The 27,633-nt window shown below is 41.0% G+C and overlaps 1 protein-coding gene across 4 annotated transcripts in view; it reads right to left on the bottom strand.

Annotated features, from left to right (window-relative positions):
• The window catches only part of LOC133525201 (spectrin alpha chain), an 85,000-nt gene continuing 57,367 nt past the window's right edge, over positions 1-27,633 (bottom strand). For 3 of the 4 annotated variants that reach the window (XM_061861491.1, XM_061861498.1, XM_061861494.1), the window contains 20 exons: positions 26,614-26,824; positions 25,444-25,589; positions 24,201-24,303; positions 23,593-23,742; positions 22,890-23,027; positions 21,645-21,762; positions 21,252-21,447; positions 20,372-20,574; positions 14,964-15,078; positions 14,396-14,600; positions 13,090-13,294; positions 11,705-11,931; positions 10,876-10,989; positions 10,187-10,334; positions 9,718-9,832; positions 5,719-5,831; positions 4,435-4,584; positions 2,941-3,111; positions 2,254-2,423; positions 1-1,427 (listed from right to left, as the gene is read on the bottom strand). In XM_061861491.1, the coding sequence (XP_061717475.1) occupies positions 1,299-1,427; positions 2,254-2,423; positions 2,941-3,111; positions 4,435-4,584; positions 5,719-5,831; positions 9,718-9,832; positions 10,187-10,334; positions 10,876-10,989; positions 11,705-11,931; positions 13,090-13,294; positions 14,396-14,600; positions 14,964-15,078; positions 20,372-20,574; positions 21,252-21,447; positions 21,645-21,762; positions 22,890-23,027; positions 23,593-23,742; positions 24,201-24,303; positions 25,444-25,589; positions 26,614-26,824 (3,127 nt within the window). In that variant the 3' untranslated portion in view covers positions 1-1,298. Of the gene's footprint in view, positions 1,428-2,253; positions 2,424-2,940; positions 3,112-4,434; positions 4,585-5,718; positions 5,832-7,023; positions 7,067-9,717; positions 9,833-10,186; positions 10,335-10,875; positions 10,990-11,704; positions 11,932-13,089; positions 13,295-14,395; positions 14,601-14,963; positions 15,079-20,371; positions 20,575-21,251; positions 21,448-21,644; positions 21,763-22,889; positions 23,028-23,592; positions 23,743-24,200; positions 24,304-25,443; positions 25,590-26,613; positions 26,825-27,633 lie in introns of those variants that run through there. The other variant, XM_061861505.1, reaches the window with a different exon arrangement.

The following is a 27,633-nucleotide window of genomic DNA, read 5'->3' as shown; positions in this document are numbered from 1 at the left end:
TAGATAAAAATTCGAAATAAATATTTATTGTTAATAATGGAATACAGAAAAGTACATAGCGTCAATCAACATTTGTTAGGCTTAAGAATAGTAATAATTTAAATACTTTATCGTATCGAGGCACCTAGTTGCTGGCTACAGAGGACCTACCACGAACCACGTTCGACGTGTTGCCTCTCTGTCCCTCTTGTAAATTCGTACGTAAGTGTGATGAGGCCACACGTTGAACGTGGTTCGCGGTAGGCCCTCAGAGCTGATAAGTGGGAAGGGGGAAAATTCTTATCTCTCTGCTAGTCCAGAGAGAAGGAACAACATCCCTTAGTCGAGTACGGACTGACATCGTTTAATCGGTATAACCTATTGACTGCCTATGTCTGTTCAAAAGATTTAATGACTACTTTACAGGGTTTTTAATTTGATAAGGAGAAAATCAACCGGGATTTTGAAATAGTAAAATTTCTAAAACTTCATATTATAACTACGTTACATTTTACATTATCATTTAATTAACAATCATTGTTGCTAATTATCAAAAGTCAATAGACGTGGTTTATATTTGTACTTCAAGCAGGTTAGATAGGATCAGTTCATCAGTCCGTACCATACGCGAGTACCTAGCGGTAAGCACTATGAAGCGACACAAGTTCCAGAACGCACTATTCAGCCTCAGAGCAACACAACTATTATTTAAAATTTTAAATGCTTTATTTGTTACTTATACTGGAATATATGAGTGCTAAGCACGCTCCGTGCAGTACTAAACTTTTAAAAATAAATCACTTTTCAATACTATGCTGGCAACACTTTTAAAACTTTACCTGACGTATTTCCAATTGATATTAACTTATATACGATTAAGTTTAATATGGAAAATGGACATAAAACTCCGAAATCCCTTTAACACTAGTTATAGGATATTTAGGGGTAGAAATCGGAAACAAGTCATGTAAAAGTGTGAGAGGTTGCGCGGCCTTCGAAATGTCCATTGCAGAGGACATTTAAAATGTGTTCGTTTTATATGACATTCAGTTATGAACAGAGTGAAGAAAGCTCTGAAATTAGGCGTTGGCGTTAGATGTAAGCCAGGCCAAATCAAAGCATTTCCACTACATCTGTAAAGTTATAAAAATTGGAATAAATATTTTGCAATTCAAGCATATTTTTCTTAGCCAACTAAGACCTACCAGAGTCGTATAATTCGCAAGGTAAAGTCTGGGGGGTCAGCAGATGTATCTGCCAAGTACAAAATTAGAAATAGAGTGTATTGGTTTAATAGATTAGTACTGCTGGGGCGGAGCTTAGTTCTGGAACAGCGTGCGCGTGAAGTCGATGTAGTCGAGCGCGTTGGGGATGGGGCGCTCCGTCTTCTGTTCCACGTAGGGCTTCATGCGCGCCACGCAGTAGTCCGCCATCTCCTTGGTGAGGTTCTGTGGAGGATCGAGAATTAGCAATAGTTTCTGAAATATAGGTTAATACGCGTGAGGAAATTTCCTCGCGCACAAAACTGCCATAGCACACAACTCGCTCTGTGCGGACCCGACTAGTGACAGGTAAGTCGATAATGTCATGTTATTAGTCGAGCTGTTCATCAACCGTAAATATTAGTTATTTGCAAGTTATTATCTTGAGTGATGAGTGCAGTAAGATTTATTCACGAATGGCTTATAAACGAACACGTCCCTTATAAAGAATAAAGATGATATATTTTAACCTATCATTTACTTAGGTAGATATTAACTGTACTTTAAATTAATTAGAATTAATTGCCTACGGTACGGGATGCGAGAGGTTAACTAACAATAAACCAAAGGCACCACACTTGCCTTTATTAACAAAGCAAGATTATATACCGATAATTTTGAACACACCTTTTCGCCGCCATTGACTTGATATGTAATCAGTACATTGCGTGCCCAACACGCCACGACTTCATATCAAGTCGTGGTTTTGTTCACGTTTGTATACGTGCAATTTTTGACGTGGCGTTAATGACTTTATTACTTCATTGACGTGGCGGCGAAAGGGTTAAGTTTAGTACATCTCTTCACCATTGACAGAAAAATAGAGTAAGTCATTTTTGACTATGTCGATTATATTTAAAGCCTGACCAGTAATAGAACACGTGCCATATTGCGGAATTTCATTGGAACTAAAATTTTCATACTAAACTGAACTGTCACCCTATACATGATAAAAGCGCCCTCTTGACAATGATCACATATTTCTGGTCGTTATACATGTCCCGGGACTCACCGCGTAGAGCTCGTCCTTGGTGACGTAGGCGCGGTCCTGGTGCGCGGTGATGGCGCGGAACGCGTTCTCGATCTCCTCCGAGGAGTGCACGTTCTCCGTCTCCTTGCTGATCATGAACGCCATGTACTCCTGGAGGGACACCTGCCCGTCGCGGTTCGGGTCAACCACGTCTGTTGGAATGGATGTTGTTACTGGATTGTTCACAACACACAATTATAAAATTGTGTATACATTGAGAATTTGGCTTCTAGAACTATGAGCTCATAGTGGAGGTTTCGTTTCCTTTAACCTCGTCCTGCCCAACATGATTTTTGCGTACCAATGAGTTTTTCGCAACTTATGTACGAAATGTCAATTTATATTTACCAGTCACTTTTCGGTGAAGGAAAACATCGTGAGGAAACCGGACTAATTCTAATAAGTTTACTCTCTGGGCTAGGAAGGCCAGATGGCAGTCGCTTTCGTAAAAACTAGTGCCTACGCTAATTTTTTTTTTTATATTTACACGGCATTACAGCATATGCCAATACACCGAATAATTAGACTATACAAATACAAAACATATATAAAATAAAAAACAGATATTCATTAATAATCAATCTAATTGTGGGGATTAGTTGCCAAGCTGTCCCCAGGCTCCCATGAGCCGTGGCAAAATGCTGGGACAACGCGAGGGAGAATACTCACTGAGGATGGCCTCGAACTCGGGGTCGGGCTGGCCCTCCTCCACCATGGGCAGGTCGTAGCCGAGCGCGCGCAAGCACGACTTGAACTCATGGTGGTTGAGGCGCCCGGACCGGTCCTTGTCGAAGTGCTTGAACATCATCGAGAACTCCTTCAGTGCGTCCTCGCTTACGCCTGTAAAAATATAATTCATTTTCGACAAGGCAATGTAATGTGACTAATGTGTATCTTGATAATGGCCCCGTGGGTACGAACCTACATTCTTCTCTCAAACAAAGTACATTGACCTCATTTTGAAAATTATGTAACACGATAATCAACAGTCTAAAAAGTTCAATAACACATAAAAAACAACTCATCTACACCACCATTTTCCAAAGCATCTTCACATTTTATCATTCATTACCATCATCACCTTTCATTAAAACACATCATCATCACCTTTCATTAAAACACATCATCATCACCTTTCATAACAACACATCATCCCAGTCTCACAGAATTCGTTAGAGATATAAAACATCGCACAGGCCTTACGGATCCACCCGCCCGTAAACTTCACCGGCGACTGGACACAAAACTTTAAACACATAATATTAAAAAAAATAACGTTCTGCTCTGGTGTAAGTACGATTTTCAAAATTGCTTTCTAAACCTACGGCATCTTTCTTATTCTATTCATTTTTTAATTTCAGAACTCATTTCAAACAAAAGCTCTGCATCCATGTGAAAGATGAGCTATGAGCATTGCATATTACACTCGACTGGGGCAAAAGTACGTGGTCACTTTACGAATGAATTCCATAAAATATCCATGCAATTTTGCAGCTTGCTGTACAAACTTTTTTTTAATAAAACCTCAGCAAAGAGGAACTATCACAGCCTGAGCGTTCGCTAAAAGAATTTGCTCTGGAACTGCACACTACAAGAATATTTGTGTTCTGCGGGTAGAGGTAACTGGACTCTTATTAACAAGGTAAGGGTAAGGAACTATTATCAAAGAGAAACTGAAATAGAGGTAGATTGTCAAAGATTTTTTTTTAATATAGCCACAGTAAATTTACAACCATCTTTTGCCACATGATTAAAACTTTTGGAACTCCATTTGACTTTGATCCTTATTCATTCAATGATGTGTTAAATTTGTTAAATATCAAAAAGTGGCGCCATTTAATAAACCAAAGGCCAAAGTTTAAAGATTACGCCACAGCCTTGGCGCTAGCTCGGTAAGATGACGCCACTTTTTGATATTTAAAACATATCAGTGAAAGAATGAGGATCAAAGTCAAATGGAATTCTAAAAGTTTTAATCATGTGACGAAAGATGGCAGTAAATTTACTGTGGCTACAAAGTTTTCTTTGACAATCCACCTCTGTTCCAAATTCTCTTTGACGAAGCCACCAAAGACGTCAACGCGCGCGGCTACTGTTCAATATCAATTTTTATTCCGACAAGGTTCATGATGAAGGTGCTATGCTCCGTGTAGTGTAACTCACCGGAATGGTTCCTGGCCTGTATCTGCTGCTCCAGGTTGTGCTGCATGCGCATGGATAGCTGGTCGAGCTGGTCCCACTGCTGCGCCAGCCCCACGGTGCTGTGCTCCGTGTAGCGGTTGTCCAGGATCAGGTGCTCCTCGAGCGCGGCGCCTATGGCAGAGGATGGTTAGAGAAGGTCCTGAAGGTGAGTTTGGGTATGAAAAGTAAATCTACTTTCAGGATTTTTATCAAACATGTCACTGAGGACGAATACCTATGAATAATGAAATAGATAGCGATCCAAAGGGGGAATGCAGTCAGATTTTTAGGAACCTTTCCGCAGGGGTCAGACCTGGGTGATCTAGTCTACTATGAACATTTTTTTATTTATTTTTATTTCCACACATACAATTATCATTACAGGCTATACCCAATGCGATAATGTAGCAACAAATTAAATATACAAACAAACAAAAAACAAGTACCTATATCTAACAACTACATTTTTAACCTACATACTACCTATTCAATATAACAAAGAGTTAATACAGCTACTTTTGTGACATATTGACAACTGGTCTGGCCTAGTGGGTAGTGACTGCCTATGAAGCTTATGGTCCTGGGTTCGAATCCCGATAAGGGCATATATTCGACTACGAGTATCTTCGTCGCAGATTGTACAAGTGGTCCATTATTCGGACTTTGTTGTTGATTTTTGACCGACTACTTGGTTTGTCATGGCCATTATCATTTAGAGCCTCAAGCAAACAAACAAAACCAAGTTTTTATTTACTTCCTACTTTCCATTTTTTTTTACTTCCAATATTATTTAAGTTAATTTTGAAACAATGTCAAGTAAAGTACATTGACCTCATTTTGAAAATTATGTAACACGATAATCAACAGTCTAAAAAGTTCAATAACACATAAAAAACAACTCATCTACACCACCCATCTTCCAAGTTTTTATTTACTTCCTACTTTCCATTTTTTTTACTTCCAATATTATTTAGGTTAATTTTGAAACAATGTCAAGTAATACAGAAGAATATACAAAAAGATCCAATATTATGATGAAAGTTATTGTTTTGGCCTAATTAACATTTTCTTATGCACTATTATATTGCACACAATTGTATAACGTCGCCTGGTATCCATAGTACAAGCTTTGCTTAGTTAGGGGCTAGTTCGATCTGTGTAAGATTCTCCTTAAATATTTATATTATTTTATATTACGTTGTCATGATTTTTTTTAAAGTTACTTTTAGTATTGTTATAATTAGAAATAGCACTGGCAGTACAGACCAAGTTCCTCGAGCCGGCGGAGGTCGGCGCGGCGCGCGCGCACCTCGCCGGCGCGCTGGCGCAGCGTGGCCAGCTGCTGCTCCAGCGACCCGGTGCCCTCCATCATCGACGTGCTGCGGTACCATTATTATTGTGAGTCTCTATTCAAAGATAGCTGAGACAGACTGTCAGAATTAGGAAGAGTATATCATTAATTATTAACCCCCTTATTCATAAACGTGTACTAAAGTTACGATGCCGCTGATCATCGTTTGTCCCCTTCCGACGTATTGGTATGATGGAATGGGACAAACGATGATCAGCGGCATCGTAACTTCAGTACACGTTTATGAATAAGGGGGTAAGTTGCTAAATTGTATTACGTGCTTTGTAAGTGAAAATTAATTTACATGAACAATGTTTGACATATATCTCGCCTGAAACACGGAATCCTTGTTCAGGCACATGTACACAATCACTTTTTTTAAGTCTGTGCTATATTTATGGGTGTACAGTCGCCACCAAATATATCAGAGCAGCCAAGGTGCTCACAAATATTTGAACACGCGTTTATTGTAAAGGCGTTAGAGTGCGTGTTCAGATATTTTTGAGCAACTTGCCCGCTCCAATATTTCTGATAGCGACCGTACAGTACCCGGAGATAAATGAACATTGGCACCAGTTGACTCTTTCTAATTCTGAATATCTATAGTAGAATGTATGTAGAATAAATTTATTTACAGTACTTATGGTACTACTTTTCCGCACATGTGCAGGAATGAGCCCTTTCCGTGCATATGTCGAAACTTTAAAGAGCCATATGTACAGTAAAACGTTGTACGATACACGTGCGAATAGGTAATTCGCAACTCGGTCGTGTTTTAATTTATCACCACTCGTTGCGAATTTCCTATTTTCTGCACTTGTATCGTAAGTAACTATTGTTAGTTATCCTGATAATGGGCTGTTTTATCTATTCCATATGATTATGTAGAGAATAAATTACATTAAAAAATTATGAGAAAAACAGATATTCGAACCGATTTCAAAAGTAATGAGAAAAATAGAATTAAAAGATAAATGTCAAATAAATAAAAAATTGTTACTTTCAAACCTTAACCATCTAAGTATAAGTTTATCTCATTTTGAAATCGGTTACACGCAAGTGTTACACATCGATAATTAGTACATCAAAAGTAGAAATATATTGAAATTCTGAAAAAAAAAAACCGTGTTTTCACGCACAGAACGACAGAAAAAGCATCTCCTTTTCACAATGGTCTTTAATTTTAGCCGACACGTGCGAAAAGGCGGGTTATTTTGCACTTTAGGGGGTGTACTTTACCCGTCCCAGCCTAGCAGTTGGTACCTGCGCATCAAGGCCTTGTTAACATTTCCGTATTTCAACAATAGAGGGCGGTAAACAATAAATTACGAACAAGTGTTAAATTTAATTAACACAAGTTCGTAATTCTTGTACCGCCTGTGGCACGCACAATGTATCTGATCACACTTGTGAGGAAAAAACTAAATTCTAAGCGAAATAATTCTTCAATACGGCGACAGTCTAAACATTCTACTGCCGTATTGTCATTTTTGACAGGTTAGGTATCAAAATAAGCGGTGGTGGCCGAGTGGATATGACGTCCGACTTTCAATCCGGAGGTCGCGGGTTCAAATCCTGGCTCGTACCAATGAGTTTTTTTGGGAACTTATGTACGAAATATCATTTGATATTTACCACAAGCTTTTCGGTGAAGGAAAACATCGTGAGGAAACCTGCATAAATCTGCGAGGAAATTGAAAGGTGTATGTGAAGTCCCCAATCCGCATTGGGCTAGCGTGGGGACTATATCCCGAGCCATGAGAGGAGGCCTGTGCCCAGCAGTGGGACGTATATTCAATTATTATTATTATTTGTCTGTCTTACCATATCTCGGGACCATGGGTTCCCGGACCTTTGGGAGGCATACGTGGGGCCGAAGCCAACAGCGCAGAGGCCCTTTAAGACAAATTAATCTACAAGCAAGGGATACACGTCGCGGATACCATCTCCGAGCGCACAATATGATACATCCGGAGATGGTCCCCGCCAGGTGCAAAGACTATTGCAGTGCAGCACTTTTGTGCTGCGATGGGATCTAAGGTCATAAGGCTATTGATTTGAAAGTTGGATGGACTGGATAATAGGCTATGGGAGGAGACTAGCGGACACCTGCCGTGACAATCAGTCTCGGAATTGTGTAAGACAGGCGGTGACTCGCCAACTCATTGAGTGGGCCCCACAACGGCCGCACGCACAGTGCGACAATAGGGCAACACTTTGGAGCGGCTGTGAGGTTGTCGAGAGGTGAGTCTGCGGAAGCCAGATCCCGGTAATCCGTTCAGCAGGCCGCCGGCGTTATGACATTTTACACTTCCAACCTGGAGCATAGGTCCCGCTCTTGCGACTCCACTCTGGCCGGCCGGTGAAGGCAAGCGCAGAGGCGAGGGCCTAATAAAAGGGCCCTCTGGAATAGGGGTCCGCGGTGTCGCCACTCACCGTCAGCTCGCCACAAGCTGCCCCCGCGGGTTTATTATTATTATTATTATAGGTATCAAAGCCAAGCCACGATTGAAAGTTATGTAATATTTTAAGCGGCTATTAAAGTAATCAAATTAAATATACACAAAAAAAAACGTAATACTCATTTATACCTACTTGAAAAAATATTATGCCGAATATGCTAATCTATTACCGCCCGTGGGCATAATATAGCTCATTCTATCTAAGTATGCTGGCATACAATAACACCGTTTACGAGCAAGTGTGATGAAAATAAAACCCAAATGGTTTTGCACGATACAGTATGTAAACTTACGAGAAGCAAAACTGGGTTCTAGCCAAAATGACAATGGATGATAGAAAACGCAATTGAAGCTCAAGGCTGTGATGACAAGGGCGCGGATCCGCTGTGTAAGCGAGACAGCGGTATAACCATTTTATAGCGATGTCCCGTTTGCACACCGCCGCGGTGTGCGGATCAGGGTTTGTGTGAAACAACAGTAACTTAACGTATCGGATCCTATTTCACGTCTGCATGTCTAATTTTCTTTATGTATGCTGCAGAAATAACTGACCCCCCCAAACAAGTTTCTATGCAGGGGTCCGTTATTTCTGCAGCTTACTGCACTATGTTGTAGTGTTAAATAAATGTATTTCTTTTTTTTTAAGTATTTTTCCTTGACATGTAATTAGATCTGAACATATATATATATATATATTATTATTGGAAATGTTTTTTATTGATATAGTGGATGATTTTAGTGTTATTATTTAAGAATATCAATATTTTATTTTATGTTTTATTCATTACCTAGTTAAGTTTCTGTATAATTTGTTTAAAGGGCATGTTTTTGTACGCCAAAAGGCAAAACATAGTGATACTAAATTGATAATCTTATACACCACTGTAACAGGTTCACCTATGTTTTACAAATAGCAACGAATATGACGACCGGTCTGGGGTAGTGACCGATGGTCCTGGGTTTGAATCCCGGTAAGGGCATGTATTTGTGTGCTGAACACAGATATTTGTTCCTGAGTCATGTATGTTTTCTATGTGTTTAAGCATTTGTATATTATATATATTGTTGTCTGAGTACCCACAACACACGCCTTGAGCTTACCGTGGGACTTAGTCAATCTGTGTAAGAATGTACACTTTTACTTATGGAAGGTAGAGGCCAGGAACAAAATCTCCATATACCAAAAAGTGTCCGACAAAAAACCATAAATAGGTGGCGCTAAAATACCTAGAATACTTGAGAAAAAATCTAATCATAGACAGCGCACTTCACTCCGTCAATAACGCCTAGGTTCTTAGCTACTATAGCGCTACTCTGGAGAGATTTGGAACTATTATTTATAGCTGGCAGCTGGATACTTTTGCAACAATTCTGCCTTAGGAGTTTCTGTTCCTTGGCTCTACCGTCCGTATTTTGACTATTGAGTTTTATTTTTTCTTTCTAGACACTGACCGGGTCTCGGTGAGCCACTGGTGGAACGCGTTGGCGTGCTTCGCGAACTCCTTGCGGAGCTTGTCGTTCTCCTCCTGGCGCTGGGCCTCCTTCGTCAGCTCGATGTCGCGCTCAGCTGCAAGTCAACGATACAATTAATAATATTAATATAACAAATTAATATTCAACAAGCAGAAACGTCTGCGATAAACTTTAGAAGTGGAAAAATAACTGCCTTGGTTGAGATTTGAACTCACGGCCTTTGGATCGATACTCCAGCGTTCTGCCATCTCAGCCACCAAGACCTCATCCGTAGCCAGCGAATTTTCCCACCATATACCATATAAGTTTATTCTAAGCTTAATTAATATACTTCTGTCTACTGTTAGCAGTCAGCGTCTGCTATGTGCATTAAAGTGACATACATACATAACATAATATAAGGTTAAGTAATCCTGACTGTATAGACTAGAAAAAATCTAGGACTGACCTATGATCTTGCGCAAGTTACGCCAAGTTTCCTCCAGGGCCTCCATGGTGAACCAGGTGTAGGGGTTGGCGCCGACGTTGAACGACTTGATCTGCTCGTCGAGGGCGGCCAGGGCTTCGAAGTCGCTTTGGGCGGATGATAGGGACGCCTGTGCAAATCAATCATTCGATCACTACTAATTGAGATAACCCAATTAGATTAGTTAAAGTTGGGCTGGGTAATACAAAAAAAAAATATTATTATTACTGAATGTTGATTCCGGACTAATCCCAATAAGGCCTAGTTTACCCTCTGGGTTGAAAGGTCAGATGGCAGTCGCTTTCGTAAAAACTAGTGCCTACGCCAATTCTCATGATTCGTTGCAAAGCGGACCCCAGGCTCCCATAAGCCGTGGCAAAAATGCCTGGACAGCGCAAGGAAGAAGTAGAAGATTATTGAATATTGATCATATGTATAGTACATTGATTTTACAATCATCCATTACAGTCAAAACCTCCAAGTTACTAAAATAGGGATACTTCCAAATGTGACGAGGATGTTCTCGCGTAAGGGCTCGTCGCATCGCATTCTAGTTCCATTACGGCCTATTGAGGTTACAACCTCAGGCGACCGATCAAATCCCGCAATGTAATGTATTTCGTATGCGTCTATGTTCCCTAATGATACCGATAGATGGCATGAGTACTCGCCTGGAACTGTGCGTGGGCGTCGCGCAGCGCGCGGATCTCCTCGATGGAGTTGCAGCGCACCGGGTCCGTCAGGTCCTCCTCGGCGTTCTCGAACCAAGAGTTGAACGCCGACGCCTGGTGGTTAGAGTAAAGTTTATATGGAATCTATTCATTTCATCGATTTTAAAGTAGTACAATATTATGGGGTAATCTTACACAAGTAAGCTCTAACTTACGAATATAAACAAGATGTATATATAAGATTTAGATACATATATACTTAGCAAACATCCACAACTCAGGAACAGATGTCTGTGATAATAATTTGTTTTACAAGGGGGCAAAGTTGTTTTTTAACCGCTGGTGCTAATAGCGATACCCGAGAAAACGAAAGATTGCAAAATTGAAGCACGAGCGTAGCGAGTGGTTCGAGAGGTGGAATCTTGAGCGTTGCGAGTTTTACAAGGCACAAGCGTTAAACGAACGTTGCCTCCGAATGAAACACAAAAATATTTATCACACCAACGTGAGGAAAATACGAACTATGAAATACCAAAAATATCAAACCATATCGTAAACGTCTAAACGAACGTAATAAAAAAAATATCATTTAAAATCATCATTTTAAAGTCAATTCTACCAGCTAACATTTGCATCAGATTACTTTGCCCGACATGTGGATAAAATGCCACTTTCTCATTAGTATTTGAACAATCGAGAGCGAATTTTCCAGTTGGTGTGGTGAAAATAGATATAAATGCCCGTACCAGGATTCGAACCCGAGACGCCCTGCTTCACAGGCACGGTCACCACTACGCCTGTTGGTGGTTGTCTACCGTGGCAACGTTACCTTCTTCGCGAACGTGAGGTACAGCTCCTCGATCTGCCGGAACTGGTCCTGCAGCTCCAGCAGGCGCTGCTTCCTGGCGGCGGAGTCGGCGAGCAGCTGCTGCCAGCGCGAGATCACGTCCTGGTGGCGCTTGACGATGGCCGGGGTCTGCTCGTGGTTGGCGGCGACCAGTTGCTCTTTCAGGGAGGTGATGTTCTGGATGCCCTCATGCTCGAATGCGGCGAGGCCTGTGGATTCGTGTACAAATTTTTTTTGACGCACAAAATAATGACGCACTTCACTTCGAAATCATTATGTATGTTAGAAATAACCTATCCTTGTTTAAACGCGTTGAGGTATCAGGTATAAAGATTAGAACTACAGGTCAATTGCGAACAGTTCCACGTCGCATGGCACTTGCAGCAAAGAACCCGCGTGTCATCGGTCCGCTTTATTATGAGCGATTACCTGCAGAAATAAGAACGGAAACATCCGATACAAAATTCAAGCGTCTATTGAGAAACTTTCTACTGGACAACCCATTATAGATATATATATATATATATATATATAATAAATAAGTGTTTTTTTTTACATAACTATAATTTATAATCGCATACCGATTTGACATTGTCTTTGTTTATTATTGATATTATTTGACGATCCTTTCAGGTGAGATTTTTCATATATTTATTATTAATGAAATTAATTTATTTGGATTCAATTCAATTCAATTCAATGCATTTATTTGTCGAAAAGCAGGTAGTGTATTATATTGCTATTATTTAAATTTATTTCTGACGATCACAATATAGATTCTTATAAATTGACATTAATGTAATTTGTACTGTAATCATATGTTGTGAAATAAATAAATCGAATCTGTTTGAAGGCATTTCTTGATTATTTTAATATAATGTAGATGTATATTGGCCACCATGCTCACTATAAAAGGTGTTACAAAAATACTGACAATATATTATTAAGAAAAAAGTTAAAACAAATATTTTTACATCATTTTTTGTATGGTAAAGGTCGTTTCTAAATAAAGAGAAATAAGAAGTAATAGAGTGCTCACTCCATACATCAGTTTTGGTACCAAAATGCTTATTATTTTCGCAGTCGACATCTAGCATCGAGCAGCGGAACTCTCAGTACTGCTACTCGACAATAGATATCGCGGCAAACAAAAAGTCTAATGCTCAACGATTTCCAGCTAATATTATAACCGGAGTAAGCGTAGGAGTTGAAAATAGAGTTCCGGTTACTCTGGTTATATTATTAGCGGAAATCTATGCCCCTAGCGAACATGCTTAAATCTGTCGCGTCGTCACTTGTTTTTGTTCGAAGTTGGACTACACGTTATAAATCGGTGTAGACTGCTACAAGCGTGTACGTTAGCTCACCGGCATCGAAGGTGTCCTGCTTGGTGAGCAGCGTCTGCACGGTGGACAGGTCGCGGCCGAACTCGTCGGAGCGCACGTGCGTCTCCTTGTCGGCGATCCAGGACTCCACCACGTCGGCCTTCCACAGCAGCTGCAGGTAGGCCGAGTTGTCCACCAGCGCGGCCTTGCGGCGCGCGGCTAAGCTGGTCAGCTTCTCCAGCTTGGCCTATGTGAAAGTGTAGAAGGTTATATATACAACACTATTGCATTTCTTATTTCCATCGGATAGGTTATTCTAAGTCGTAAAACTTTTACTATGGCAGGTAATCCTCCGTACACAAGGAGATCCAGACGCACAAATGGCATTGGATTGGGCATATCCTCAGGAAGCCTGACACCCGCCTATCCAAAGTGGCCCTGATCTGGAAGATACCCGGAAAACGGAAACATGGTCGTCCTAAATTTACTTGGCGCCGTTCCGTGGAGCAAGAGTTGGGTGTATTGAGGATGGGGTGGGAGGAGGTCACCCAAGCTGCCTAGGACCGGAGTCAGTGGAAGAAACTGGTTCGAGCTCTACACTCCACCAGGGGTAACAGGATCGAAAGAAGAAGAAGAGGTAATCCCAAATCGTTTTGTGAAAAAAGTTATCGCCTCAAAAAGTAGTGAGAGCTGAAACGTGAGTATATAGTTATTTTATCGATACTAAGTTGCTGTGTCGCAGGGTTTGTTATTGTCGATAATTTTATGTTAAAATATTTTAGTATTTATTCGTTTTCTTTAAAAAAATCAGTCATATATTTTCTTAAACAAATGTGTACAAATAAATGGAATATATAAAAAAAACCTTTCCGATGGTATGTCGCTTATTCTTATTGGTTCATAGGCTAATGTCCATACAAATCTGTCCATCCTCCTTTAGAATATCTTAACTGATAAACTGGAGGAAAATTGAAAAAGCCTGTAGGGTCAGACCAAGATAATTTTGTCAGCAACGTTGATAGCCCAGAATTTGCACGTGTTAAGTTCATAGAAGTTAGACGTTTAAAATAACACTTGCACTGACTGGGCTGTCAAAATCGCTGCCAACTTATCTTGGTCTGGCTCTACAGTCAGCATCTAATAGATAGTGAATTAATTGAGGGAGTGAAAAATTATTATGTCCATAAAAAAATATTGTAGGATGTCATAGATGTCATTTGGTTATGCTTTCAGCAGATTGATGCAAGAATTTGAAGTCTCCAATATTCCGCACGTGTTTGCCTCGCGAGGCAATCTCGGTTTCGAAAGCCTCGTGCTTGAGGCCTTGCACAGGACAGTCCTGTCTTACCTGTAGCGCGCGGATGCGGTGCTGTAAAGCGTCAGAGTGCAGGTTGCCGGCAGCGAGCAGGCGCTCGCCTTCAGCGGCGAGGTCGCGCACGCGTTCGCCTCGCGAGGCCAGTTCGGCCTCGAGGGCCTCGTGCTTCTTGAGGAGGCCTTGGACGGCGGCCATGCTGTCGCCGCAGTCTCCCACGACGACCAGCTGCTGCTTCTCGCTAAAAACCGAGCGACAGTTATAAATAAAAATATTTAGTGTACAGTTTAAGAAATAAGGTGATTTTATTTAATTAAACACGTGAGTGCGTTTTATACACCAGCAGCCCATTTCCCGAATAGTGTTGAATAATATTAGACTAATAAGAATATCGTTCGAGAAATGGACCCCAGATACTAAAAAGAGACAAATAAACTGTCATTTTAATATAGTGGATATAAGCGAGCAGTGTGCCGTCTCTCATAAATATCTGTATATTACAACGTGCACGTGTAAGCACAGACGCACAAGCTTCCCGCTTTAATACCTTATAGGTCTGTGTAAACCAGGAGCAGCTGGAGAAAGGTTTTTTCAAGTTAGTTACCTGATCCAGGCTTCCTCCTCGTCGACCTTGGCGAGGAACTGCTGGTAGGCCAGGGACTGCTGGAGCTTGGCGCCACGCTCGTCAGCCAGCGCCTGCAGCTCCGACCACGCCAGAGCTAATTAAATAAAAGTATTGTTAAAATCGGAATAATGACAACACGCTTGCGTTTCTTCTTAGCGCTTGACAGGAATATGATAGATCGCTTGTTAGATCGCTAGGCGACTCGATGAAAATGTATAGTCCCGGTTGCATCCCATCCGCGGTCTAATGGCGTTAGTGATGATTTAGGGCTGGATCTCAAAATTCACAGATAGTGTATAAAATCTCTTGAAAGTATAAAAAAAATGATTTAATCTTTTATGTTATTTTTAGTACTTACAAAGATAAATTAAAAATTAATTTGAATTAATATATTTTAACTAGCTCAAAGTTGCATTTTATCGTTCCTAAAGTCATCAGATTCTAAATAATTTTACGAATACAATGAGATCAGCTCAATGGTACACCATATTATAACAATGTCACTGACGTTTTATACAAACAAAATATAAACAGAGAAGAATAGACAAAGAAATTCTAAGACACGTAATGCAAAATCTTAATGTAGCAAAGTTGACAGCAGAAAGAGTGCTGTACGACCTTATACAATTTATGTTATGCGGATGAGGTTGTCAACTTACGTTTGACAAGCCAAATAATGAATAGAATCGGGCGTTACTTTGCGGAAATCCATACTAATTCAAACAAAAATATTACTTTGCTAATCCGCGACAAGATAACGTGCTAGTCAATCAGTGCCTTAAGTATTTTTACATGCAATTAATATTTCCGCCATCTCAACTGAACTGGTCTGTTTCAGTTGTCGGACGTCAGACCGTCAACATCTCCCGCGGATGCCTCGTAGAGAGGCGAAACACATGTCGAGTTTTGTGCTTTAGTTTGTGGTTTGTTACGAGTATATTTATTTTTGCGGTGGTAAGTTGGGAACATAGCATGTAAAAATACGCAAGTATAACGTGTTGGCACTGATTGACTAGCGCGTTATCTTTTCGCGGATTAGCAAAGTAATATATATTTTTTTAATTTGACAAGCCACAAAACCAATGGCGACGGACAGCATCATCTACTTCTTTATAATATAGGAAGCAAACGAGCAGATTGCTTGATGATAAAGCCATGACCGTCGCCCATGGACATGGTTGCATTTAAATCACCTGTCACTTTCGCACTTATAGGCGAAAATGCGACTGTGCTTAGTCCGCTGCGACACCAGAGGGGTCGCAAGAGTACGCTATTTTCTTGAAGGTTTGAAAGTCGTACCGGTCCCGAAATACACCGGCGACATTTCATTCCACAGTATAGCAGTGCAAGGCAGGATGTTTCTGAAGAAACACACAGTTGAGGACTGCCAACCATTTCAGAGGTGAAGATGGTAATATAGATATATGGCTGGATATTTATGTCAAATTTTAAAGATTTCGCTATACTTTACGCTTCTTATTATCCCTTTGTCTACGGATACAATCATATGCATAGGCGAACACCACATGCGACAATGATTGAAATAAAGATAATAAATTAAAATAATAATTAATATACACGAGATATCTTCAGTTATTCATCGAGTCCATTTTTTGCCTACCAAGTCTCTGACTTACAGTACTATGTCAATTCTTGGTATCGGGTAACCGAGCTAACCCTAGGGTCCATCACTACACCTTAACAAAACAAAGTCCCCCGCCGCGTCTGTCTGTAACTATGTTCGTGATAAACTCGAAAACTACTGAACGCATTTTCATGCAGTTTTAACATATCAATAGAGTAATTCTCGAGGTACGTTTAGATGTAATTTGTTACGGTTTCGAGTAACCCGTGCAAAGTTGTTAATAAAAGAAAGATAACAGGCGATACCACTGTTTCGCCGATATGGTAGAACGTCATTTACATAATCAGTCGGTTTTTTAACCCTTTGAACGACACACCTATCGTGTGCGGCGCGTCATCGAGAACCCTGTCGGAACGCACGCGCCAGTTGATGCCTTTGGCAGTCAGAGCATTCAAGGATCTGTCTTTGACATTGATATATAGCTTTCCATTCTCTATCGTCTAAATTCTTCGAGCAACACCGGCTTCCGACACGTCGTAAGGGAGGAGCGTAAGCGATATCTTACCGTACAAATCATTCTGCCATTTTTTACGGAGGGAAACGTGCCTACAGTAGCACTTCTCACTCACTACATACAAAATCCAATCTGTAATGACGACACAAATACATAGAAAATGACACACGTCAAAGACAAATCTTGCACACCTCGATCTCTTTTTGTGTACGAACGAGTCACAACATGCACCGCCATAGATACAGTTGTATCTACGCTTCGGCAGGACGAAATAATACGAATGCCATCTCCCTTTCCGATGTTGCCCGAAGTCTAAATTAAATAGCCTGCCTTAACGTCCAATAAGAGAAATATCCAGTTTGAATTTAATTTAATTTTAAAAACATCGAGTCTGAAATAAAAACCGATAGCGAAAATAACGAAACAAAACAGCGCAATCTAAATACGTTTAGCCCATTCTCCATTTCACAACATAGAACCGCCTGGTGGAAGGCGGTTAAAATTAAATCTAACATTGACTGAGCTGAGAAGGCGACGAGAAAAAATAAATCGTCCGTAACAACAGTACACCGTGACTCAGCTCACTTGTAGCAAAGTGTCCCTTCTCCACCATGTCGGCCACGATAACTGGCCACTCCTCCTCCATGAGGTAGACCCACCACCATTCGGAATAACTGTCAAACGCGACCTGCACCTCCTCTATTGTGTACTTGTTCCAATCTGCAGATCGACCAATCTTGTTAGGCCGCTTATATACGTACGTTGTTTTCACCGGATAATTGTCCGTGTTAGGTGATGATGTCTCTTTTTCTTAGGTGTAGCTGTCGCAAGTCACGTATTAATCTGGACGTGATCGCCTAATACGGTCAGAGAGCCTACCGCGACAAACGAAAATAGTAATTTCGTAATCTGCCTCTCTATCGCTCGAATATGCAAGAGTAAACGGTAAGCTTTCAGTTGGTCAGGCCCTAGTTGTCCGGTGAAAACAACCGATGTATACTAGCGGCCTTAGGGACATTTTACAGGGATATAGTGCGTATTTGATCTGCCATCTAGTGACCTAAATCGAAACTTAAACGTGCTCGGACTCTATAGGGACCATGCGCGTTGGAGGGTCTGCCATTTTGTGGCCTGAATCGGAACCATAAACATGTACATTTAAACGTCACGTGTTTTCTTGTGCATAGTAGGTTCTGCCATCTTGTGGGCTACATCGGAACAATAAACATCACATTTACGCCTCGCGTCAAAAATCTGACGGCTCCTGTGCTACCTTCTAGTTCATGCACGCTCCCTATAAGTAACCTGACATTTTCGTACGTGTATTTAATAATTTGGCTGCAACATAAAACAAATTGGACAGTTGCACAATTGAATTTAATTTTGAATTAGCCGCTAATTCGAGTTCCTTTACCTGTATATACTTTTCTGTCGCTGCCTATATTATCAGTGTTTTTAGTCCTCTAAGAGACGTATTTTCGTCACTGAGGTTTCACATATATAGCTTTGATTTTTTTCGTAAGTTCGGTGGGTTTAATACAATAGGCGCGATTCATTTATAACGTAAGGCAATTTAGGGGGGAAGTTCTTGATAGTTCTTATGTATGCTGATAAAAATGTGCAAATCAAATGCATCCGTGCCAGTGCTGATAAAGAATAATTTAAAAATGAAACCAAAATTTAATATTACCAGAAAATATTTTTATACCTTTGCAGGTACGAAAAAATCGTTCCTAAGAAGTTTCTTTGAAAACCAAAATTAAATGAAACACAATGTGTATTCATTTTCTTACGTAACATCAGATTCTCATGTAATAAATCTTATAAAGAAGGGAGGGGTTCGGCCTATTCTTATTTTTTATTACATAGGAGAGGGAGATCGTCAAAATCTTGCAAAAATCATCTTACGTAATAAATTTATTGCGCCTATTGTCAATTTAAAAGGTTTAAGATATGTTTTGGAATGGTGATTCTACTGCTATAATTTTTCATATAGCCAATGGTATTATTTCTAAGGTTTTCAGACTGGATATTTTTGGGCGTTAAAAAGACTATCCCTTTTTACAAGGTTTCGGAATGGGTTTGGGATTATAAATTAACTAAGTATAATTTCCAAAATATGTACCGTTAATTTTCCCATTTATCACGCATATCATCCGTATGCGTAACATAGAAGTGTAGTAATTTTGACACGAGTATGTAGAAGCGGTGTTGTATTATTACTCACTCAACTCAGACAGTTCCAGGGACCCGTCCAACCATTCCCAGAAATAAAGCCTTTAACCCCCTTATTCATAAACGTCTACTAGTTACGATGCCGCTTATAATCGTTTGTCCCTTTCCATCATACCAATACGTCGGAAAGGGACAAACGATTATTAGCGGCATCGTAACTTTAGTAGACATCGTAACTTTAGGACCCGGGTACGTCCTTAAACTACGTCCAAAAGAGAGGTATGGGCATTGTGAATGTCATCTCGCTTTGTGTGGTAGGGCACAGCACAGTGGATATCATTCCAGATCTAGAGCGGAGCCCAATAGCCCCAATGATTGGCTTTAATTTCATTTATTCATGCTGTCACATAGGTATACAAAAATATACACGTTACATGTTACCCTGTTGGGGCATAGCAGATAGTTAAACTTCCCCTTTGAATTGCTTACTCGTTTATTTGACTTAGCTCTAGGAAGGGGTTTCTCTTTCAGAGGAATACCGCGAAATTTAAAGGGGATCCCCTTTATAATAAAAAAAATATGACACCAGGGCTTCAAGGCGCTAGACACCCAGTTATTCACTTTAAACATAAATTAGCAATATTTGATTACATTTTTACGAATAGAAGTTGATATTGGTATAAGGGTTATAATTTATAATCGATACCCCTTCAAGATGTTAGCGCTTACGGACGGGTATCAGCTTACCCGTATAAAGAAATGCTTAAACAGCCAAATGAAAAGGTTTTAGTTAGCAACGACTTTGGTAAGCAAAGCCTTGCAAAATAACCCTTCCAAAACCGTCGAAGGGGATACCGGACCGGTCCCTGGACAGTTCGGTTGATAGTTGCGTGAGTGAATACTCATTTTTTTAGTTAGCATATACACACGAATTATTCGCACGTAGCAGAAGGGAGTGCTGGGATAATACTGCGCCTCGGACACGCCGAGGTTGGACACGTCCATCAGCATCGCCGGCCTCCTGCACGGGTCGTGGCTGGCCAGCTCGGCTTCCAGCCGCTTGTGGTGTGGACACGTCTTTGATTATTTCTGTACGGACAGCAGTGTACATACCGAGCGCCTTGAGCCGCTGCTCGATCTCGGGTACGCCGAGGTTGGACACGTCCATCAGCTTCTCGCCGGCCTCCTGCACGGCCTGGATGGCGGGCTCGTGGCTGGCCAGCTCGGCTTCCAACCGCTTGTGCTTCTTCAGCAGGTTTTGGACGCCGGTCAGGTCGCGCCCGTAGTCGTCAGAGGCCACGAGGAGTTTCTTTTCTCTGCGAAGAATAAATAATGTTAGAATTCGTCGATTGCAATGGTTGAATTAAGATTTCGTATACCAAACTATATTGGGTACTTTTTATGTATGGGCTCCCACTGAACTATAAAATTCATTTCGATACGCTGTAGTCAATTGAAAAAAAAAAATGAACGGAATAGAAAAGATTAAACGGGCACGGGGCGCGCGTTTATGTCTACATTTTTGTCTACGGAAATACTTATCAATTTTCATAAATTATTTAGGTTTTATGGTAAATAAAGTATTATTTTAGATGACTCGTAGAAAAAGTAATATATACAATAGTGATATAAATAAGCTTTTCAATCTCGTACCTTACTTAGGCAACTCAGCAAATACGCCTGAAAACGGTACTCGATTGAAAAGCTCTCTATTATATCGCGATTGTATAAAATACTATTAATAAACACATCATAGGATCTTTCGGTTTGGCTCATGGTTGACTGGTAGAGAATGCCTTCTGGCATTAAGTCCGCCATTTGTACTCTTCATGTATTGTGCAATAAAGTTGAAATAAAGACTCACTTCATCGTCAGAAATATCTCTAAAGAACTGATGCAGGGTATTTGCCTCATGCATGGGAGCGAAGCAGTGTGCGGACAAGTTTCGCAGGCGTTCGAACTATTCCTTGATCGCTAAGGGTGTTGGACTCACTTGATCCACGACTCCTCGTCAGCAATGTCCCTGAAGAACTGATGCAGGGTGTTCGCCTCGTGCAGGCGAGCGCGGCGGTGCGCAGCCAAGTTCCGCACCCGTTCGAAACGCTCGTTGATGGCGCTGCGACGCGAGCCTATGCCGGCGCTGTCGAACTGGCCGCTGGACACTAGCGCGTCGGCTTGCGCGTTCATGTCTGTAACGGTCAAGTTGTTTAACACACATTCAGCATGTATTGGTAGGGGAATGTTTGGATTCAAAACACTTAGCGATTATCATAAATTTGGTGAGGGCCATTTTAAAAAGAAGGTACGAATTGGCACAGACATCAAATTCCTTGACTATTTATGAGCCTTCATCGAAATAAAGTCTACAAGTAGTTGTGTAACTGACCGTTAATTCTGTCTTCGTGGGCCTGGATGTCGGCCTCGACGAGCTGGTGCTTCTTCATCAGGTTCTGAACGGATGCCAGGTCCTTGCCGGAGTCTTCGGAGGTTAGGAGGCTCTCGACCTGTTGGTAAATCGGTTCAATAATTGTTTGGAGGGAGTGAGGTTTGGTTAGGTTAGGAACTAATGTTGAAATTTAAACGAAATGTTTATGGAGTAATCCATGGGCCTGTGTGATAAAAATTGCGTTCTTTATTTCTGTGATGAAACTATTTGAAGGGCTTTATTTGTAATTAAAAAAGTTATTCCTATCCTCTAGTTTCTGCCACTAGTTGAAGATGATACCAGTATGTGATGAATGTATAATAAATAAAAATAAATAAATATTATACGACATTATTACACAAAGTGACTAAGTCCCACAGTAAGCTCAATAAGGCTTGTGTTGAGGGTACTTAGACAACGATATATATAATATATAAATATTTATAAATACTTACATACATAGAAAACACCCGTGACTCAGGAACAAATATCCATGCTCATCACACGAATAAATGCCCTTACCAAGATTTGAACCCGGGACCATCAGCTTCGTAGGCAGGGTCACTACCCACTAGGCCAAATCGGTCGTCAACATGAGGTTTTAACGACCGGTCTGCCTAGTGGGTAGTGACTCTGCCTATGAAGCGTATATGGTCCGGGTTCGAATTCTAGCAATTTATGTGATGAGCACAGATATTTTTCCTGAGTCATGGATGTTTTTTGTGTATTTAAGTATTTGTATATTACATATATTTGTCTGAGTACCCGCAACACACGCTTTCTTGAGCTTGCAGTGGGACATAGTCAATTTGTGCAAGAATGCCCCTATTATATTTATTTATGTGAGTCAATAGATGATCGCCCCGTCTTCAGTTATAAAGCGATTATAGGCAGCGTGCATGAACTGTAGGAGGCAGCACAGGAGCCGTCAGATTTTTGGCGCGAGGCGTAACTGTGATGTTTATTGTTCCGATGTAGCCCACAAGATGGCAGAACCTACTATGCACAAGAAAACACGTGACGTGTAAATGTACATGTTTATGGTTCCGATTCAGGCCACAAGATGGCAGACCCTCCAACGCGCACGGTCCCTATTGTTATTCGTCAAGTCATATACAACACAATTTAATGTTAGTATTAAAACAACATTGTATGCATTTCACAATGGTGCCTTACTGAACTGTTGTTTGACAAAATAAAGCTAACCTCTCCGAGCCAGAAGTCGAGGTCTTTGACGGCGGCGATGTAAGTCCTCTGTTTGTTGGCCTCCTTCAGCTTCAGCGACTTCTCGGTCGTCTTCTGCGTGAGGAACATCCATTGGTCCGCGATGGACGCCAGACGAGCCTGTTGGGAGTTACACATGAGTATAAACACATTATAAAAAATAGCACCGGTAGCGGAGAAGATAATGAGTGGTAGGTTAGCGTGGTATGGGCATTTAACGAGGAGGGATGAATGCCATATAGGCAAAAGAATGTTAGGAATTAATGTTGATGGACGGAAAGCGGATGGTAGACCCAAAAAACGATGGATGGATTGTGTGAAAGAGGATATGAGAAAGAAAGGAGTGAGTGCTGAGGTGACGAAAGATAGAGGAGAATGGAAGAGAAGAACATGTTGTGCCGACCCCACCTAACTTGGGATAAGGGCAGGAGGAAGAAGATAGACACAATATAAAAGTTTTGCACTAACTCGTGGACCGATAATTTCAATGAAAGATCTCGCACAAAAGGAATATGGTATAAAACACATTTCCTCCATGGATTTTCTTGGTGTAAAATGAAGACAGGAAGTAATTGTTGCTTTTAGGTTGCGCTCGACCAAATTTCATTGGATAAACCCGCGCCGCATCTTCCGTCCCAACTTTTATTTCTTTGGCTTTACGTCCCTTTTTAAGTCACTTGCTCACCTGCACGGCGTCTTCGCTGCCACTGCACTGGCCGCGCTGCACGAGGTTGTCTCCCATGGCCAGCACGGACTGAATCCTCTCGGCGTTGGCGGCCAGCTCCGCCTCGAACGCCTGGTGCTTCTGGTGCTTCGATTGGATGTTGGCCGGGTCCTGTGGGAAAGAAATTGTTACATTCAAACCCTTAGGTATGACACCTCCACTAATCTCTGCGCATGTATTGCAATTTTTGTTCCACTAGCTAATAATAGGTATAGGTAGCGTACAGGAATCAGCACAGGGATCCCTATTTATTGTCGCAGAGTGTAAATGTTTTTCGATTTAGCCACAAGACCGCAGTTTTTCGTTTCGAGAGTGCTGCCGTTTGCTTGGTGATAATGGATCGCTGGCCAGCAGAGCAGTGTGCATATGCTATTGACCCATATTGTACCAAAGGCTTATAGAAGTGAAGTACGTATACAGCGAAGGTCGCATTCATCTTCTTTTCAGAAAAATGAATAGGTTTGGTTTATGTCTTTGTTGTATTTGAATAAAATTTAGAAAGCCGAAATCTGCCGCTGGACACCCTGTATTAGGCAACGAGCTAGTTTCCAAAATATAAATAATGTTACCTTGTAGCTCTCTTCAGTAGCGAGCTGCAGTTTCTCGGCGATCCAGTTCTCCATTTCGTCGGCGTCGCGCGAGAACTGTTGTAAAGTCTGCTCGTCACCCAACCTAGGACATGCGACATTCTTTAACAATTTCTATTTAGTATACCTATCGCTAACTAACCAATTTCATTTCATTTCATTTCATTTCCAGCAGAATATCGAGTGTTCGCAGTTTTTTGTTCGACTAGTACAGTCAGCATCAAAAGTAGCGAATCAAATAACGCTTCATAAGTATCTGCCATTCTGTAACAGCTTATGAAAAAGTGATTTCTTTAATATAGAACAACTAAGACTGTAAAAGTTATATTTTTGAACGCAAATTTTAGAAAATTATCTACATTTGGAAAAGTTATTGGAAATATCAGATACTTTTGACGCGTTGTTTCATCCGTTACTTTTGATGCTGACTGTACATTTTCCTGTTCGCGAGAATACTCATTAGAAGTGAATGAATCATCCTTTTAACAAATCTGTATTTTTCTAAGGATCACCAAGTTCGGAAGTAAGAACCTATGAAGAATAAAAACAATAACTACAATAAGGGGTTTGTTTTATTTAAGCGGACCACCTCTGACTCTTTCAAAGACCACCATTGGTCTGGACTACCAAAGGTTTACAACCACTGGATTAGTAAAGTGCCGAAACGAGCGTTAGGCAAACTGAGGAATAAAATGTTGCCCCTAGACCGAGGCTTTAATTATTCTAAATCCACGCCTAACGTGTTCGGCACGTCTTCGTGAACCTTAGTAAATAGCGGCGGCGCGCGCCGGAGCAGGGAGTCCGCTCAGTACAAAGTGCCGTTTTCGCCGCACGCACACAGACGTTACGTTTACAGGCGTTCTCGGGCACTCTCGGGCAGAACTTAGTCGGGCTGTGCGCGCGTTGCTCACTTGACGTCCCCGCCGCTACGTAGGTACCTACTGTCATGTACGTCAAAATGCAGTCCCTAAGGAATGTAAACATGATAAGATGTATGTATAAACGAATCGATGTATGTATGTCTATAAACTTATATTACATACTCCTTTTCAAAATTCGAAATTAATACAGAAGCAACCCTAGTGAGTCGGGCAAGTTTAGGTATGTATTTTCAAGAACGACGGGAACGGACCTTCTGTTTATTTTTTATTTTGTGACCAAGGTGACTGTAGCCGTAGGCGTCTGTTGACGGCTTTGGCGGTCAAAGGGTTAAAAGTAACAATACCTGGATCTCTTCTCGATGAGCGCCTCCTTGAGGTGCCGCCAGCGGTCGAGCACCTGCCGGCGCTTCTTGTCGATCGGGTCGGCGGCGTAGTGGTCGGACGCGATCAGCTGGTCGGCCAGCGTTTGCAGTTGAGCGATCTTCTCCTCCTGTGGGGCACAATAACATTAATTTAGTGAATTGAGATTTACACGTAATACTCAAGTAAAATAATCTTTAGAAAATAGGCTCGTTTAAATTTAAAACTTCTTGATCATATTATAATGGTTTTTAGCGAGTCAACTGCGGCCCGCTTGATACTATGTTACATATAATAGTTTTGTTGCTCGTTAAACCTTCATATGGACAAGGCTATCATGAAAACATTGGCTTTCTATCACTCTACCGTAGTCTCAAATAATTTGCAGTCTAGGAAAGAACGATGATAACCTGTTTGAACGATGATAATCATGGGACATTTAAGAGAAAATTTGGAGTATTTTTGATATTTCACCGACACCTGTAAAATTTCTACAGCTTTACGCTTTAAAAGTTGAATGTCCAATTCGTCCTTTATCGTGTTCTGTATATTTAATGAAAGCTACTGCAATTGGTTTCAATATTATTAACCAATTAATACTGTGTTTTTTTTTGCTCCAGACATGGACATGGCACCATACATTGCCATTAATTTTCAAACTAACAAATATCAATGAAAAATTAAACTTAAGCAGCTCATTGGCTCTTGTTTATGGTAAAATGTTGCCAGCGATTAAAAACTGATGGTAAATACTTGTTTTTCAGGATTTGTCTATAGGGAGCGTGCATGAACTGTAGGAGGCAGCACAGGAGCCCTCAGATTTATGGCGCGAGGCGTAAATGTGATGTTTATTGTTCCGATGTAGCCCACAAGATGGCAGAACCTGCTATGCACAAACATGTGACGAGTAAATGTACATGTTTATGGTTCCGATTCAGGCCACAAGATGGCAGATCCTCCAACGCGCACGGTCCCTATACCATCCCATTACTGGTGCTTGTTCCATTATAGGGGCGTTTACTATAATTAAATTGACATTTGAAGTTGAGTACATAGTAGTCCCATTTCGTCGTAATACGACAATCGACGTCGATACTATCATTTTCCCCTTAACTCTTCGTGTTGAATTCTCAGTTTGGTTTTGAGTTACTCACATGAGCGTTGATGGCCTTGTCGAAGTCTTCGTGTTTCTTGATGAGCTGCTCGACGTTGTCGGGCTGCGCGCTGTCCGCCTGGTCCATCTGGTCGGCGGGCGCCAGGAACGCCTCGCGAGCGCCCATCCAGCCCTCGGCCTGCTCGCAGTCGCGGTAGAAGAGCTGCAGTTCCAGGTTCTGGTCGAGCTTCATGCGGCGAGCTACCCACGCCCTGGGGAGTTAATGGTAAGGTTGAAGATCATAGGGGCGATGGCTTTTCTTTTCACATTTTTCTGGGCAGCGTAAGAAACCAAACAGGGACTCTGGCCTAAGATTGAAGGGGCTTGGTAACACTAATTTAAGTACCTCTTTCCACAAATAAGTAGTGCTTTTTAACTTAAATATTCTGTGATCACAATGATATGATGATGCAAATTATTATTACATGCAAACTGGTATAAAATCGTGTTTCTAGGTATAAGATTACATTTAACTCATACCTTGGATCATTTAAAAACCGGAGTCGCCTTTAAGAGCTTACCCCTCTGCCGAAAACCTCGCCCCATGGTCATACTGATTGTATGGACTGATGTTTATCTATATACATTTGACGTGAACAATCGGTAGACTGTTTTGTAGAGAAAATTATAGAAAGGGCGTCTCTTGTTAAGTCGCTCTAAGCCTCACACCCAAATATATTCTTAGAATTATATATATTCACGCAAATATTCTTGAATTTACTGATAAATATGAAAACGTGTTACAGCAGATGCTTTACAGTTGTACACTACTCGCCAGCAAGAAGTATTAGCAAAATATGGCACTCTAATTATTGGCTATTTACCGTAAGAACATAAGTTAAAACACATAAAAAAAATTGCAAAATATGACTGCTTAGTGCTTACACATTTGTCGCTATAGAAAACAACACTGACAAGACTACATAGAAAACTAGACGTGACGCTAAAACTCACATATATACTTATACTCCAAATTTATATACATTTTTGTCTAGCATTGCAATAAACTCTTTTTTTTTTT

The sequence above is a fragment of the Cydia pomonella genome, chromosome 1 (assembly GCF_033807575.1).
Source record: "Cydia pomonella isolate Wapato2018A chromosome 1, ilCydPomo1, whole genome shotgun sequence".
In the NCBI taxonomy this organism is placed as follows: Eukaryota; Metazoa; Arthropoda; class Insecta; order Lepidoptera; family Tortricidae; genus Cydia; species Cydia pomonella.
Note: the sequence above shows the minus strand (reverse complement) of the source record. Positions and strands in the feature narration are given on the sequence as shown.